Source organism: Colossoma macropomum, unplaced genomic scaffold (genome assembly GCF_904425465.1).
Source record: "Colossoma macropomum unplaced genomic scaffold, Colossoma_macropomum, whole genome shotgun sequence".
Lineage (NCBI taxonomy): Eukaryota > Metazoa > Chordata > Actinopteri > Characiformes > Serrasalmidae > Colossoma > Colossoma macropomum.
In genome coordinates, this window is record NW_023494805.1 from 20,081,016 (window position 1) to 20,099,138 (window position 18,123).

Sequence of the window (18,123 nt, forward strand, 5' to 3'; positions counted from 1 at the left end):
ACATTGAGATTACTTAACAACTGGAGGCAAGTGTTAAGAAGATTTAGGCCTGTGGTTAGTGTAGTTTTAGCTACATTCGCTTTAAGATGAACATTTTATAAATTAGATATTTTGGCACTGACCTGTTAGGGTGGGCTCCATCAACTCCAGCTCCCTCTGCTTCTGAAATTCTAACTCCACACTCTCCTGAGACACACACCCACACACACAGTGGTAAAGCTAGTGTGCTAAGATACAAGTGGTGCTTTGACAATAGATTTATACTTTAAATTTCCAGTGGAAAAGAAATATATATTTTCAAATAAATGCATTATTTAAACAGTATGTTCCACATCACCCCACCTCAACTGGCAACTGTTTGACAGTATCTTACTTAATCAGGCAGTATTTACTGCAGAGTGGGGAGTTCAGCCTGGTCATCAACGCTGCTGCATGTGGCTCAAACCACTAAGCGATTGAGCAGCACACTTTCAGCAGGACTCGGCCTCTTAAAACAAAGCTTTCCTGCTCCAGCTTCCCAACCGCAGCCCTGGCTGACAGGCTCTTTAGGCCTGGACCCGCTTCCCCATTAGAGTGCATGTTATCCACTGGTCCCCAGCAAACCCTCTTTATATGCTTTGAGCTTATTTGCCTGAAGTGGATTCTTCATCTCAGCTCTGTCCTGGACTGTTACTGTGTTTGTTAAGTGTGTGCTAATATCTCTCCCTCTGTGTGAGTGAAGTAAATGGCCGCGTGAGGAGAGCACTTGTGGCAGACGTGTGGTCAGGGGGGAGCGGCGGTAACCACGGCAGTCTGCTGAAACACAATCCCCAGTGCCCAGCCCACAGCTCTGTGGTGGAGCACTGAAACCCAAGAGGACAGAAAGAGAGTGGGATACCTAGAAAAACCAAGCACTTCTCTTTCTCTCTTGCAGTCTCTCTCCCGCTCTACCTCCTTCTGTCTCTCTTCTCCCTTTGCATGTTCTTAAAATAAATTTTTCTTGTTAACGAATGTGTGTTTGTGCATTTATATAATAGGAAAAATGTTCTTTACTTTCGTGCAAGTAATTTTTTAGCCATTTCTATGGCATCATTCATCATGAAATGTTCACACAATGTAAAGAGTTGCTGGTGTATACATACTGTGCAAAATTCAGAAACCACTCCTTCATTTATTTAATTTTCATCAAGTGAAAACAGCCATCAAGTACAAGTTATTCATTTTTAGTAGCAGAAAACATACACCAATGAGCCAAAACATTATGACCATGCCTAATATGCTGTTGGTCCTCCAGCTCTGACCCACCGAGGATTAAACTGTACAAGATCTCTGAAGGTGCCCTGTGATATCTGGCCATAAATCATTATAGCAGATCCTTTAAGTCCTGTAAGTTGTGAGCTAGAGCCACTGCGGATCTGACTTGTTGTTCCAGCATATCCCACAGATGCTCGATCAGACCGAGATCTGAATTTGGAAGCCACGGCAACACTTTGAACTCTCTGTCATGTTCGTCAAACCATTCCTGAACCTCGTACGTAGTGTGGCAGGGCGCGTTATCCTGCTGAAAGAGGCCACCGCCATCTGCAAATACCGCTGCCATGAAGGGGTGTACCTGGTCTGCAGCGATGTTATCATCTGCATGAATGTCCAGGAGAACATTGCTCAGAGCTTCACACTCCCTCCACCGATTTTTCTTCTTCCCACAGTGCATCCTGGTGCTATCAATTCCCCAGGTAAATGGCGCATGTGTACCAAACTGTCCACATGACGTGAGCCTGGCGCCAGTTCATGGTTTGCCCCTCCTCGGACCACTGTCAGTAGGTACTCACCACTGCTGACCAGGAGCACCTGACAAGCCTCATTTCAGAGGATCTCCAATCCAGACGTCTGGCTATAAGAACTTGCCACTTAAGTCATTCAGATCTCCATGCCTTCCCATTTGTCCTACATCCAACACATCAACTATGAGAACTCACTGTTCACTTACCAGCTAAAATATCCCAGACATGTGCCATTGTTATGAGATACTCAAACTTATTCACTTCATATGTGAGTGGTCATGTTTTGGCTCATTGATGTGTATGTAACAGAAAATTACACAAAAGCCTCAACAAGTAAATATATTTTCAGTATTTAGTGAGCCCACTCTATGACTTCATTGTAGCTTTTTGTGAAACTTGCTTTCAGATTATCAAAGGAATCTGCTGGGATTTTTTTTCCACACCTCCAAAGTTGGCTGGTTGCATTTTCCACTTATCTTTATCCAAATAATCCCAATTCCAAATTTAAACTCATCAGTCTATTAAACCATACTTCACCTTTCAGATGTCCAGCTTTGTGTGCTACTGGAATTTTTTTTCTTTTTTTCCCCTGCTCCCTTTTTGTCAACAAGAGCTTCCTGATATCTACACATCCATTCAGTCTCAGAGCACTGAGTTATAAATAAAACAAGACCACCCCCACCCCCCCAAAAAAGGCTTTATAGTGCGACTTGGTGGCTTTGTAGGAAAAACCTTGACTAATGTGCAAGATACTTGCACATTAGTCAAGGTTACTGGTTCAAATATGGGTACTGGTTCAAATATGGCCTGAGTCACTGCCTTGGTTGTGATGTAATGGTAGCTGGGAGATGGAAACTGAAGTTGGGGTGATCATTTTTAAAATTTAGGGCTATTTAAAAACGAAGTCAAACCCTATGTTAACAGCTGCAAACCCCTTCTACTCATCTTTCTGGAGACCTCGAGGGGGTCAGACCAGGCTATCCTGAGTATTGCCCTCCTACCTCCCTTGCATGACATATCTTGAGCTCCAGTTTTGGAAACTGCCGCTCAGTTCTCACTTATCTTTTGCAACTGGATTATCTTACATCTAATCTCCCCAGAAATAACTCATGACCAGCGAGGACAGTGCACCTCATAAAAAGCTGCTATTTCTACTTATTTCAATTCCAGAATGTAGGCACTGCAAACACTATGTTGGTGTACATGTGTGTATGCATGTTTGAGTTTGACAAGGATAGATTGCTTCCCCATCTGCTTGGCACAAAGAGGTTCCACATCTGGTTCTGTGTTCAGTGCTGTGCCAGAACAGAGAGACGGAGTTTGTTCCAAGACTATGAGTCACGTTGTCTTGGCTAACACAGTCAAACAGAGTCAAACGTGCAAAATGAACTAATTTAAAAGCAAGCTAGCATGCATGTGTTCAAACGAGAATACAGTGTTTCTCTCTGCTAGCCTGTGCTTGCATGCATTAAAACTATGTTGGCAAAAAGGAATTACCAAAGTCTTAAGTGAGTCACATCTAACGCCCTATTCGGAAATGCTTAGTTTTCCATGGGCAGGTAGGTAATGCCAGTTTAACTCAGAACGTCTGTAATGTTTATGAGCGATCTGCACGGGATACGAAATCTCAGTGCAAATGACAGAGATAGGGGCGGCTACTCGATTTACGGGCCTCCTTCACTCCAGAAAAAAGTAGAAAAGATGTAAAAACTTGTAATTTTACGGAAGCTGACGACGGCTTCGCCGGAAAACACAAGTGAGCGCTTGTTTGAGTGTCTCCACACTGCCTTTCCACAGGACGTGATAGCGTTTTTACTGACATGTTGATTTGCACGGGATTAAAATCACACATTACACATCACAATCACGTATTATATTAAATAATTACATTACTGCACCTCCACATGTATAACTAATTCCGTCTGAACAGGGCTTAAGACTGAGACATATCTAAGATGAAGTACGAAACCTAGGTGTAATCTTAGACTCCGAGCTCTGTTGTACTTCGTATGTAAACGCAGTCACTAAAGTAGCCTTTTATCATTTGAGAAATATCGAAATAAGTTCGGCCTTTTCTGTCTCTGAGCGACGCAGAGAAACTTGTTAATGCATTTGATACAATCAGAGTTGATGACTGTAATGCTCTTCTTACTGGACTTCCTAAGAAAACTATACATCCTGTACAACTCGAACAAAATGCATCAGCACGGATTCTAACAAAGACAAAAAAAAGAGATTACTCCCGTTTTATCTTTCAGGACAGTTTTTAAAGCTCAAAATGACTTTAAAGCCCCTTCTTACATCACAGAATGTCTCGCTGTTTATGTTCCAGCATGTGATCTTAAATCTACAGATACTGGCCTTCTGCAAACACCTTCCATAAAACAGAAAGCATGGAGAGGCCTCTTTCACTTAATATAACTCCACCATAGTTCCACCTTTTATTAGACAGTCAAGCTCAGCACACACTTTTAAGAAACATCCAAAAACATATCTCTCAGTATTTATCATTTTAATTTGATGTGTCATTTTCTCATATGATATTAAATTAACACTCATCATTTCTCATTTGTTGTATTACTGTTAAGCTTTGTCACCTGTCTGTAAAGTACTTTGAGCTGCCACCAGCATGAAAAGTGCTGTATAATGAAGATACATTTTCATTACCCAGCTGTTAATTGTAATTGAGATGATGGCTAGCTAACATTACGTTAGCTACGGTGATCATTAGCTAGATTTACACTTTTAAGTGTACTTCATACTTTGAATAATAAAAAGATTTTTGACAAATGATTAGAAAGGCTTGACATATAAAGTATAAATCCTGTAAAACTTACTGACAAACTGATGGAAAATTTGCCAGGGGGGCTTCTTACCCTGGATAGAGGGACATCTTGCCCCAAAAGATGTTTGCAAGATTTTGTTTTGGTTAACAGAATTGCCTGTGGCTTTGATTTTTTCCCCCTTACTGTATGTAGGTTTATGCATCATCATCCTGTACAGGCAGTATTACAGTAAATGGATGCCGTTCTTAAGAGGGGGGTTCCTTCACCTGCCACAAGTCATGTTATGTGCTCCTCTCTTAGTTAAGGGGACAGGTAACAGGTGTCCATTATCATGGGAGGAGAAAGGACTCTTTAAAAAGAAACTCTCCAGAAACTGAGGTGAGAAGAGTTGGGCTGGAGATTTAAGTTAGCCTGCTTTATTTATTTGGAGTATGACTAAATAAAGCTCTACAGTTTACCTGCTCAGGTCTCTGAGCATGTGTCTCTCAACCAGAGAGACCTTCATTCTCAGAAAGGTCTCATGATTAAAAATGCAAATTGTATCACTGGAGCATTTTCCACATTTGAGGCCAAATGTCACAGCCATCATGCTGGCATTGGTCCCCTGATAAAAAGACAATAAAGGGGTTCCCTACCTGCAGGAATTGAACGTCCTTTTTCAACGCCTCACACTCTTCAGTAAGACATGATCTGTCAATCAATAGGAAAGCAGTTATGAATTGAGCCACGAGTCAATACAAAATCATTAACAACAGCTTAGAATTAAATAAATTGTACACAATATCACTTTTACATATGGATTGGCAATACAGTATGCACAATGTATTATGACCAAGGAGATGCGGGAACCGTAAACATTTAGAATGGCAGATAAGTCAGCACTGAACAGCAGAACACTTTCACCAAGTGGAAGTGGCATAGTAACAGCATTGTTAGGGTTTTTACATAATGTCAGTCAGTGCCACTGCTGGGTTGAGAGTGGTCTGCCTCTCAAAAAAAAAAAAACACTCATTCAGCTGGCTCTGTTGTCAGAAACTGATCCTTAATGTTAATGTTATGGATGGATGCCTAGCACAGATTTTACATGACCAGGTGAATTAGCCTCAAATTGTACACAAAGAAGACAGAGCTACTATTTTCTAATATTCAGAGCCAAATTTATTTATATCTCCTATCTCTGTCAGTTTTGTAAAAAAATGCCTTAGTGTATTCTAAACTAAATGGTTTATGGCTTGATTTCTTAAACATGCAGATAATATACATAATTGCCATATGCTGCTTTAACAGATCCAACTACTGAAATTGTCCAGCATCTGCACCGTCCCTGGTGTTATTTGGCATCTGTATCATTAATTGGCACTTAAGTGAAATTCTCAATTCCAAATTGGTTAGAGCTAAAAACGATGTGTTGACTAGTTGGTCAATTTGGGCAGTAAAATGTAACGTGGCTCAATGGTAAAAGCCAAGCTTTTGAATTCAGGAGGTTTGTGGTCCAGCTATGGATACAAAAGACCAAATATTTTAAATAAACTGATCAGGCACTCGATGTCATAGATATGTCATGCAAGGGAGGTAGGAGGACAATACTCAGGATAGCCTGGTCTGACCCCCTCGAGGTCTCCAGAAAGATGAGTAGAAGGGGTTTGCAGCTGTAAACATAGGGTTTGACTTCGTTTTTAAATAGCCCTAAATTTTAAAAATGATCACCCCAACTTCAGTTTCCATCTCCCAGCTACCATTACATCACAACCAAGGCAGTGACTCAGGCCATATTTGAACCAGTACCCTCTTGCACATTAGTCAAGGTTTTTCCTACAAAGCCACCAAGTCGCACTATAAAGCCTTTTTTGGGGGGGTGGGGGTGGTCTTGTTTTGAAGATCAACAGCCAGTCACAACCAGGTAAGCTCCATCTTAGGCACATGTTGGTAAATAACACTTAAATCTTTCTCAAGGGCAAGCGAAATTATTTATCTCCATCTGCAGCACTAAGGATCAGAACATAATGTTTGCTTTTTGGAAGTTTGTTTATCATTTGGCCTGCTGGCCGACTTGCTTGTAGACAGAGCGTGACAGAGTATGGCTGCAGCTTTAAGCCGACTAGAGAAATGTGTGACCAACAGCTTGTGGTTTCATCAGTGAGGCTTTTTATATTTGCTCTGTTTGTTTCGTAAGACTCGGTCCACCTGAAGTGTCATAACTTTGTTCCTCACACTGTAATGGCTATTACACAGATTTGTTGAATTTTCTTACATTAATTGTAAGATGTAGTCTAATCATTTACAATATGTAGGAAGACTACTTTTTTCCTGATTGCACTGCTTCACTGATGACTGCCTTGCTGTGCCCAACTGGGGCTGCCAAAAGGATGGCATTGGCCACACACTGGATATCAGGAAGCTAGGTTACCAATCAGAAATGACAACACTCTATCAGTCTGATGACAGCATTCTATAAAAGTATACATAAATGCCATGTGCTGCTACAACAGATCCAACTACTGAAATTGTCCAGTGGCTAGTAGAAACTGTCCATAGTGGCTAATTCTGTTTAGCTGCTAACTTGCATTTTATTAGTTCTTAGAATATGTTATTAGAATATAGTGTTGCTGAACTAATTGGAGCTTCAGACTTTTTATAGAAATATTGTTAGCAAAGTTAAATTAGTTAAATACATTAAACATTGTCAACAAAGTTAATGTTAGCTAAATTGTTTAGTTTAGTGTTCAGAGTCAAATACCTTTTCTGTTCTTATCTAAGCACACAGAAACATTGTCCTTGACCATCAACCACTGCAGATGTGTCAGACAGAGATTAGGTTGAAAAAGACTGGCATATTCGCAAAACTGTACGGTAACAAATTTTGTGTTTTACCAACACGCTTGCCACCACAAAAAATGACCGTGGCCAACCTGGCCACTCCATTGTAAATGTTCTGGCCTACTTCGTCTCTGTTACATAACCAATGTAGTCTCCTAAATCGCTTTTTGAGGGTAAAGGAATTTTACATATGCCAGGGTCTGCTATTCATTTGCTCACAATGGGGGTTTCTGTTTTGGTGTAAGGATGGATTGAACTGGCCCAGTCATTCTGGGTCTCTAACTCCCCCCGATGTTCTGCCCCAGCACCCAGCATCCCTAGAAGGAGAAAAAAAAGACAGAGACAGAGAGACATGCACACGAAGTGAGAGAGTGAGGGAGGGAGGAAGGGAGGGGGAGAGAGAGAGAGAGAGAGAGACAGAGAGAGAGAGAAGCAGAAAAAGGGCGGTGTGGAGGAGTGCATTGATGACTGAATGCAGAAGAGCAGGAGAGGGCTAAGCATCTCACAAGAAAAAGACCACACTATGCTATAGGCCTGCATACTTAGCCATTAAAATGTCAAGTTCTCCGTGGAATTTGAATTAAGTACCACATTGATTCTGCAGCATTTGCACTCAGTGTATAAAACTGAGTGTCCCCATTCCCCTTATTTAGCATGACCAATGATTGCAGAAATTGTGCGCATGATCTCAGGCCAAATGCTAATTTCCACTTTACGTCAGTTCTAAGATACCAATGGCAGCTCAGCAAAAACAGCTGAGGCCTATAAAAGATAATGATAAAGATAAAGAATATGTTGTTTGAACGAACTTAGCAGTTTCACAGTTCTTCAACATAACTGTGCATATTTTTATTATAGGAGGCTGTTAGCCATTACCAAGTTAAATAAAATAACATTCGTATGTAGGGACATGTTTAGTTTAGTTGTGGACATTTTACTTCATATACATGCAGTCTGTGATTGCAAGCATACATTCCTTCGTCAGATTCCGCTGGTGTGGGCATCATATTAGTTTTCCCTCTTTTAATGAGGCATACAAAACCTAGTAGAGAATGAATAGTGCCCCCTTGTGGAGAAATATTTAATAATGTGTAGATTAATATTATATAAACTCTTCAAATGTTTAGCAACAGTAAAAATAGTCTAAAAAGCTGAAACAAATTACTGTAAAATGTTCGTTTTTGAAGTCTTAAACAATTAACCAGAGTAAGAATAAGATGTGACTGAAATCATGATAAAAAACTTATTTTTCACTTAAAAACAAGCAAGGTTACAGTATTTAGAGATGGCACTACGTAATAAGAAGAGAGACATGTTTTAAGGTTAGCCCTAGGCGCAATGAAATGTGCATGATACAATTTGGTAAGATTAAGCATAGACAAGATTAGAAACAAAAACATTTTGTGTCTTAGTTCATTCTTTTTGTCCTTGCTCAAGCAGTCAACACCACCTCTACAGTTGGCAACCAATTACAACCCCAATTCCAAAAAAGTTGGGACGCTGTCTAAAATGTAAATAACTGTAACTAAAAACAGGATGCAATGATTTGCAAATCTCACATACATATTTTATTCACAATAGAACACAGGACACAAATCAGATGTTGAAATTGAGATGTTTTACCATTTCATGAAAAACATTAACTCATTTAGAACTTGCTGGCAGCAACGCATCTCAAAAAAGTTGGGACAGGGGCAACAAAAGGCCAGAAAAGTAAGTGGTACTAAGAAAAAACAGCTGGAGGAGCAATTTGCAACTAACTCACATGACTGGGTATCAAAACAGCATTTTAGAGAGGCGGAGTCTCTCTAAAATTTCAATTTGGAACAATTTTGGAACAATGTTCCTCAGCGTAAAATTGCAAAGACTTTGGGCATCCTACCATCTACAGTACACAATATAATCACAAGATTCAGAGAATCTGGAGAAATCTCTGTATGCAAGGGACAAGGCAGACGGTCAGTATTGGATGCTTCGGGCCCTCAGGCGGCACTGCATTAAAAACAGGCATGATTCTGTAGTGGAAATCACTGCATGGGCTCAGGAACACTTCCAGAAATCACTGTCTGTGAACACAGTTCACTGTGGAATCCACTAATGCAAGTTAAAGCTGTATCATGCAAAGAAGAAGCCATATGTCAACACGATCCAGAAACGCCGCTGTCTTATCTGGCCAAAGCTCATTTAAAATGGACTGAGGCAAAATGGAAAACTGTTCTGTCATCAGATAATCAAAATTTGAAATTCTTTTTGGAAACCACAGACGCCGTGTCCTGCGGACTCAAGAAGAGAGGGACCATCCAGCCTTTTATCAGCACACAGTTCAAAAGCATGCATCTCTGATGGTATGGGGTTGCATGGCATGGGCAGCTTACACATCTGGAAAGGCTCTATCAATGCTGAACAGTATATAGAGGCTTTAGAACAACATATGCTCCATTCCAGACAACGTCTCTTTCAGGGAAGGCCTTGCAAATGTCAGCAAGACAAATGTTAAACCACATACTGCATCCATCACAACAGCGTGACTTTGCAGAAGAAGAGTCTGGGTGTTGAACTGGCCTGCCAACATTTGGTGCATCATGAAATGAAAAATCTAGCAAAGAAGACCCAGCACTGTTGAGCAGCTAGAATCCTCCATCAGATGAGAATGGGACAACATTCCTTTCCCAAAACTCCAGCAATTAGTCTCCTCACTTCCCAGTTGTTTACAGACTGTTGTTAAAAGAAGAGGTGGTGCTACACAATGGTAGACATGGCCTTGTCCCAACTTTTTTGAGTTTTGAGCTGTGTTGCTGCCATCAAGTTAATATTTTTCATGAAATGGTAAAATGTCTCACTTTCAACATGTGTTCTATGTTCTATTGTGAATAAAATATGGGTCTATGAGATTTGCAAATCATTGCATTCTGTTTTTATTTACATGTATTTACATTTTACACAGTGTCCCCACTTTTTTGGAATTGGGGTTGTAGAATGAAATAACAGAGGGGTTAATAACGTTCCTCAGATATAGCATACTATGCATATATTGTGTCCATGCCATTAAAATAACAACCTCAAATAATTCCTTTCACTTTTTAATTCAGTCAAAGAAAATGCATAATTTTAAACGAACAACTTATAATTTTATTCATCTGTGAAACTGCGGTAAGTAGTTAGCTACCTAGCATAAGTGAGCCAAAGCCTAGGCTAAGTGCATTAGGGCACATCCGCAATAAAATTTTGTGCTGCAAGGATGAAGCTGTTACTAATTTAGCCACACTACAGAGCGTAATGATAAGAAGCTAAACAAACTGCAAAGTGTAAATGAAAAATCTTCAGGTTAGCTTACTTAGCTTTAGCACAAACTTATTGCACTTGACATGGGATAATTGGCCTCCCATGGAATCTAGTCTACATCAGTAAACGTGAGCATGTACTAAGCTGTAAAAACAAATTTCATAATATGAGAAATGATTATAGCTGATTATGTTTGATTAATGCTGATTAAGGTTTGATTAAAGCTGATTAATGTTAGTTTACACATCTTACCATCAGATAGAATACTTCATACAGTGTAGCTCACAGCACAGCTCTGCTCAGAGGAGAGTGGCTTGAGCAAATTACAGGACAGGATGAAATTCTGAAACATCAGTAGTCATAATCAGAGACATTATAAAGGAGAAGAAAGTTTACAGGTTAGAAACCAATTAAGAAAACTTGCAACACTCAACATGGTGTCTGTTTACAGGGAAAATCCAGACCTTCAATAAAATCCTCCCTCATTGTGGAGATATGCATATTCACCATAGCCAGAACAAGCTGAAAAAAACACGTTTTTTGTGCATTATATAAGACCTTTGGAATGAACTATGTATGCTGCTTTGGTCAGATTTTTACCAGTGATTTCATATTTGCTCTTAAAACTTTAGTTTCAGACTACAACTAAGACAACTTGAAGATAACTTGAACTGGTTAACAGTTGGTTAAGCAGTCATGATGGCCTAGAAAAAGAATGCTGGTATACTAATGAAAAAGATGTATGTTGGAAATTACAGAGGAAATTAGAAAAAAAAGCAATCAATTACTATAATTTACTATCGGATAATACCCAAGTATTATGTATTACTAAAACAAGGTACCAGGAACATTATATAGAGAAGAAAGTATTAGGAATTATTCTAAAAGTATTATGCAGCACTATAGAAATCTTCCAGTTTCTTTTAGTGTTATTTTAGATCTTTTTTGGTAATGTAGGCTTTTATGAAGAGTCCTGAGAGAGATAGACAGAAGGAAGGTTGCAGCACAAGAGTGTTTGGCTAAATGCTATTCTTCCTCTTTACATAGCATGTCTGCCCAGAAAGACGAGTGTCTGCTCTGTGTCCACAGAGACTGTGCCAGGTGGGGGGCAGGATAGATCTTGGCAGAGGAACATGCATTCCAAGACGTTCACCTCATCAGATCAAAAGCACCCCACAAAGGGTGAAATAGCAGGAGACTTTAACGTCATACAAGCTGATCTATGAGTTTATAAAAATAGTTTAAAAAATTGCCTTAAAGTTTTTCAGAAACACGCAATATTAGAGACAAACTATATGTCCAAACGTTTCCAGACAACCCTTATAATTAGTGAATACAACTATTTTAAGGTGCACACATCGCTGGTCTGTGGAGCGATGTGGAGTGATGGAGATCCAAAAAGTACCTTTGGGATGACTTGGAGTGTCATATGTGATCTAGAACTAATCATTCAACAGCAGCACCTGACGTCACCTAATGCTCTTGTGGCTGAATGCAATCAAACCCTCCAATCCAATGCAATCAAACATCTAGTGCAGCAAAGGGGAAAAAAACTCCCTATTAATACCCTTGATTTCAGTAGAAACATTGGATGAGCAGGTGTCCACAAACTTCTTGACATTTAATGTATATATCACTGTATGGCTAAAAATGAGGTTAACAGGAAAAATAAAATCTATAGAATTATCATCTTAATCCAAATGAAGGTGATCAGCCAAGAAATATTCGGTGTGTGAAGTTTTGCACTGGAACTATCAGGCTATTGCAACTAACCAGTAATGGATGAATATACCTCCCCAGTCAGCATAATTCAAACAGAATCATCACACTTGTCTCAAGCCACATTGAGTTATTATGCCATCTGAAATTGACATGGTTCCTGCCACTGTATGACCATTACCAATAAAAAAAGGACAAAAGTACAAAGACTGCACTGGCAAATAGTGCAACAATTCAAGAACAATGTTCCTGAATGTAAAATAGCAAAGAACTTTTGCTTTTCATCATCTACAGTACATATCATTAAAAGATTCAGTGAATCTGGAGAAATCTCTGTATGCAAGGGACAGGGTCAAAAACCAGTACTGGCTGGCCATGATCTTTGGGCTCTCAGGCAGCACTGCATTAAAAACGGACATGATTCTGTAGTGGAAATCACTGCATGGGCTCAGGAACACTTCTGAAAAACACTGTCTTTGAACACGGTTCATCGCTGCATCCACAAATGCAAGTTAAAACTCTAAAACGCAAAGAAGATATATACAGGTTTTGGCAGCATATGTGCCATCCAGATGACGTCTTTTTCAGGGAAGGCCTTGATTATTTAAGCAAGATAATGCCAAACCACATTCTGCATGTATTACAACAGCATTGCTCCATATTAAAAGAGTCCGTCTGCTACACTGGCCTGCCTGCAGTCCAGACCTGTCACCCACTGATAACATTTGGCGCATTATGAAATGAAAAATACGACAAATGAGCCCCAGAACTGTTGAGCAGCTGAAATCCTATATCAAACAAGAACGGGAAAACATATCACTTTCAAAACTACAGCAGTTGGTCTCCTCAGTTCCCAAACGCTTACAGAGTGTTAAAAGAAGAGGTGATGAAACACAGTGGTAAACATGCACCCATCCCAACTTTTTTGGAATGTGTTATTGGCATCAAATTCAAAATGGGCATATATTTTTCAAAAAAACAATAAAATTTCTCAGTTTCAACATCTGAGATGTTGTCTTTGTAGTACTTTCCTTTAAAAATATGGTTTACATGATTTGCACTGCATTGCATTCTATTTTTATTTCCACTCTGCACAGCATCCCAATTTTTTTAGGAAATGGGGTTGTACAACAGTATTATAAACATCACAGTAATTCAAGTGTATCTTTCACTTGTATACATATATATATATATATATATATATATATATATATAGGATGATTGTGCTACTCACTTGAGATGTGACACAACCTCATCTATGTGGGTGACGTTTAATTTGTGCCTCAAAGCCTCAATTTCATCTTCACAGCTGGAGCGAGAAGAGAGTCTTGAGCTTGATCTGAGAAAGAAATAAGACATATCAGCGCATTATTCCAAAGCCTAAATTCAATAATTCCTTAATCAGTACACATACATACATTAGGCTACGTTCTATTTCTTTTTCTGGTCTTGGTCTATCGTGCTTGTGTGTCACTGACCTGCTTTCACTGTGGCTGGAACTGGACGCAGGCCTGCTAGGTGGTATTGCAGCTTCACACTGGCTGCCTGGACTTCCTTTTCCACCACTGTCACCAAGTGCATAGGTCACCACCCTGGGACTATACTGGGACATGACTTCATCTCCATCTCTGCAAGATGCACGCAAAAAAGATGAAGATTTATTCAATGACCTATTCAAGGAGAGCAATATAGAATGTTGCTGACTGACATTTTGCCAATAATGACTGATTTAAGGTCTATAAACTCAAGATAGATCAATGAACATATTGTATTAACATCTATATATATACATCTATATATATATAGTTCTGAAACCTTGGGTAGTTCCAGTCTGACATATATATATATATATATATATATATATATATATATATATACACACACACCGATCAGGCATAACATTATGACCACCTCCTTGTTTCTACACTCATTGTCCATTTTATCAGCTCCACTTACTATATAGGTGCACTTTGTAGTTATACAATTACAGACTGTAGTCTGTTACTCTGTTCTTCAGTGGTCAGGACCCCCATGGACCCTCACAGAGCAGGTACTATTTGGGTGGTGGATCATGCTAAGCACTGCAGTAACACTGACGTGGTGGTGGTGTGTTAGTGTGTGTTGCGCTGGTCATATTGTTAGTTTTTTTTGTGTTTTTTTGTTTTTAATCATAGTTTTTTTATTTGGTGATGTGTGGTGGTTAAACTAAAGAGTGGTAGTAGTCATTGCACAAAGATAAATTACCATTATGGGCTGTTTTATTTTATAATAATATGAACTTGTTTGAATATTTTAATATTTAAATGCACTGAAAACTAATTGTCAAGAGGGAAAAAAGGCTCTGAGCCTACATCATTAAACATAAGCATGTACATGTAAAAAAGGAAATGTGGCAAATTATTATTGCTGGTTTCCCAGTTAACAGACCATCAGACAGAATACACAGAGCATGGTCTAGAGTGGCCAGAATTTTAAATACTAGCCTTAGGGCTGGGCGATAAAACGATAACGATAAGTATCGCGATATAACTTTTCCTCGATAGAGCGATAAGACAGGTTCGATAAATGTTCGATATAATACACCATTCTCACACTTCCACGTTTTAGCGAAAGCCCTGGTGGCGCTTTCTACGGCAAGGAAAGCGACACTACTCCGCTGTCGCCAGGAGAGGGCGCACTTCCGTATTTTTCGACTTGATTAGAGAGGGGGGGGGCACGAGTAAAAAAAGGGTCGCCAAATATAGTTTAGCAACGGCTGAAACGCGGAGTTATACATTCCCTGTCTGAGTGGATGTTATCGGCGATCTGTTCTCCTGTGACCGAGTGTGAGTGACGAGGTCAGTGGTGTAACTGTATTGTCCTACAGTGAACTCACCTCTTTCCATGCATCCTAACAACTTTAGCGGTGTTAAACCACGTCTACAGCGCCGTGTTACAGCGCCAAACCGTCATATTTTAGTATTAGTGCATTCTCGAGCAACGAAAGTGAAAGAAAGAAGTGGGTTCATGTTCTAAAGTAAACTGAGGAAGCTGTGAGGCATTGGAGAGTGGGAGAGCGCTATCTTTCCAGGGCTAGCTGTTTTTAGCTGCTGGCTAACTTGAAGCAGCGCTCTGTCACTCCAAAACACGGTGAATTGATGATAAGGTAGATCAAACAAGACACAAAATCACCGCTTTCAGTTTAAACATGCCTAAAAGCAGGACTCTGTGACTGGTGTGAGAGATTCACACTGCAGATAATGCTTTTACACAGCAAACGTCAGATATACTGCGGTTCACCCCTTAAACTACTACGATAGCGTAGAGAAACCCAGTCGTCGCTAGCTGGTGTCTGAATACTGTGATATGCTCTGACATGGATGTGGTAGAAGTGACAGCAGTGACCTACCGAACCGAGTCGACGTTGAGAAACTGAAGAGTTTAGCTCTGTTGTTGGCCACTTGTCATTTGTAACGGGGTAGCCGAGCGCTCGTCAGCAGACAGCTAAAAATAATCCGTTTTCTTTCTTTAATCATGACTATTACAAAAATTGCAGCTGTGCATTTCAAGCTGATAAAAACAGCTCAGAAACTTTCTCCCACTCTTCCATGACAGATTAGTGAAATGTTCCACTGTTTGCCGAGTGTTTGTCATGATCGGACCATAAGTGATAGTTTAAAACCACAGTTAACCACCCAGGAGCAAAATCAGCCTTCAAACGTGAAAGAAATCATGATTTGACATTTATCGCGATATGTATCGATATCGAACGATACGAATTTTGATTATCGTGATAACGTTTTTGGCCATATCGCCCAGCTCTAACTAGCCTATGTATTTAATAGCCTGAAGTACTATGTACTTAAACACATAGTATTATGTACTATTTACTTAAATACATAGTACTGTAGCGTTAGCATAGAAAAAAATGTGGAAAACACGCGTGACTGGGCTGGGTGTTTAATCGAATTTTATTTTCAATAACAATTTTGGTTTCCAACAATTATGAAAACAAGGTAATCAAGATAAAACAATTGTTGTGCCGCATTCTGTTTCACAATGATGTTCTCATTTTGTCATGTGTTATCAATCCAACGCACCCCTTTCCTTTATTTTTTTATTTGTTTTTCAGTTGGATTCTATTTACAGTTTAAGGAAATCCACTGTTAAAAAGACAAGTTTTTTTTTTAAGTTCAGTAAATGCATGATGTTTTCAAAGTCAGTTAGTAATTGCTTTAAATAATCATGATCTCAAAATTGACCACAATAACACCAACCCATCCTCCACACAGTTAGAACAACTGCAGTCACAACAAACTGACTGTTTTGACCGGGAGCACGGCATGCTCCGAGAGCCGCTTTGCATGGCCACACCCCTTAGTTCCTCACGGCCTACGGAGCCTGCGGCAGAAGCCACAGTACTTAATAGTACTTAATTACAGTAATGAAGAACAATTAACAAAGTATTTTCCACCCTGCCAACGACACAATTAATAGAGAGGAAAACCAAAACAAAAAAAAACTCATGTTAAAACATATTACAACATATTATAGTTATCCTTGGCAATATTCTGACAGCACAGAATGTATTTCCTGTTCAGGTCAGCCAAGGTCTCTGTATTCAACTCAGACACTCTATGGTGCACAGTATGGTGGCCCACAAGGTAAACCTACACTCTCTTACTCTCTAGTGCACAGTCTGAGTATCTCCCACATGGCTAAAGCCACTCTCATAGTGAACATGCACAATCAGAGGATTGTCCTCCTTCACTCAGTCCTGCTTTCAGAGGCTCGGCTGTAATCTTCAAACGTCCATGCTGAACAGCTTAAAAGTGGACGAGAGAGAGAGAGAGAGAGAGAGAGAGAGAGAGAGAGACTGAGAGACGAGAGACTGAGACTGAGTGGAGTGATTGGTTGGGGCTGGGCAGCAAAAGTCTTTCATCCCTAGCCAATTCTCCAGGCATGAAACAAGAACCCTTCTGGACTGCCAGAGTGTGTGCAAGGATGTGCATATGTGCGTGTCTAGATCTGAAAGCACAAAGCTATGTTTGAGCATGTGTGAAGAACTACAGTACCTTATTATTAAGAGACATACTCAGAGAACCATCATAAACTGGTCCTGTGAGCATGTGTTTAGTCTATACTGCCTCAGAGAGTTTGAACTCCAGCAAACTCTGGCCTCAAGACCTATATATTAGCTGGAATGACATTATGGGAAAATCACTGGCAAAATAAAAATAAGAATATAGCTTCTTCCTGTTTAGTCTTTCTGTTATTTACTTGCCACTTTATTAGACAGTCCTGTCTTGCTGATATTGTTTTTTTTTTCGAGGCACAGTTTGTACTAGTCATTGTCTAGCTCCTCATCTGTGGTCAGTTTCTGACCACAGTATCACTGTTGGCTGGATATTTTTGATTGGCAGAGTATTCAGCAGTGACACACTCGTACCAGACCCAACCACACACAAACATGTCGGTGTCACTGCTTTGCTGAAAATGGTCTACCACTCAAATAATACCTGGGGTGGGGGTGATACAGTGCTGTGAAAAAGTATTTGCCTCTCACCTTATTGCTTCTATTTTTGCTAATTTGTCACATTTAAATGTTTCAGATCATCCAATTAATTTTAATATAAGATAAAAACAACACAAGTAAATACAAAATGCAGCTTTTAAATGATCATTCCATTTATTCAAAACCTATATCACCCATGTGAAAAAGTAATTGCCCCCCTAAACCTAATAACTAGTTGTGCCACTCTTGGCAGTAACAACTGCAA

At 39.7% G+C, this 18,123-nt stretch overlaps 1 protein-coding gene across 1 annotated transcript in view; it reads right to left on the reverse strand.

Moving 5' to 3' along the window:
- ccdc24 (coiled-coil domain containing 24) overlaps positions 1-18,123 on the reverse strand; it is a 36,483-nt gene that overhangs the window by 2,945 nt on the left and 15,415 nt on the right. Inside the window, exons 4-7 of the mRNA XM_036595961.1 lie at positions 13,843-13,992; positions 13,599-13,703; positions 5,182-5,236; positions 123-186 (exon numbers count right to left, since the gene is read on the reverse strand). Of these exons, the coding sequence (XP_036451854.1) occupies positions 123-186; positions 5,182-5,236; positions 13,599-13,703; positions 13,843-13,992 (374 nt within the window). The remainder of the gene's footprint in view (positions 1-122; positions 187-5,181; positions 5,237-13,598; positions 13,704-13,842; positions 13,993-18,123) is intronic.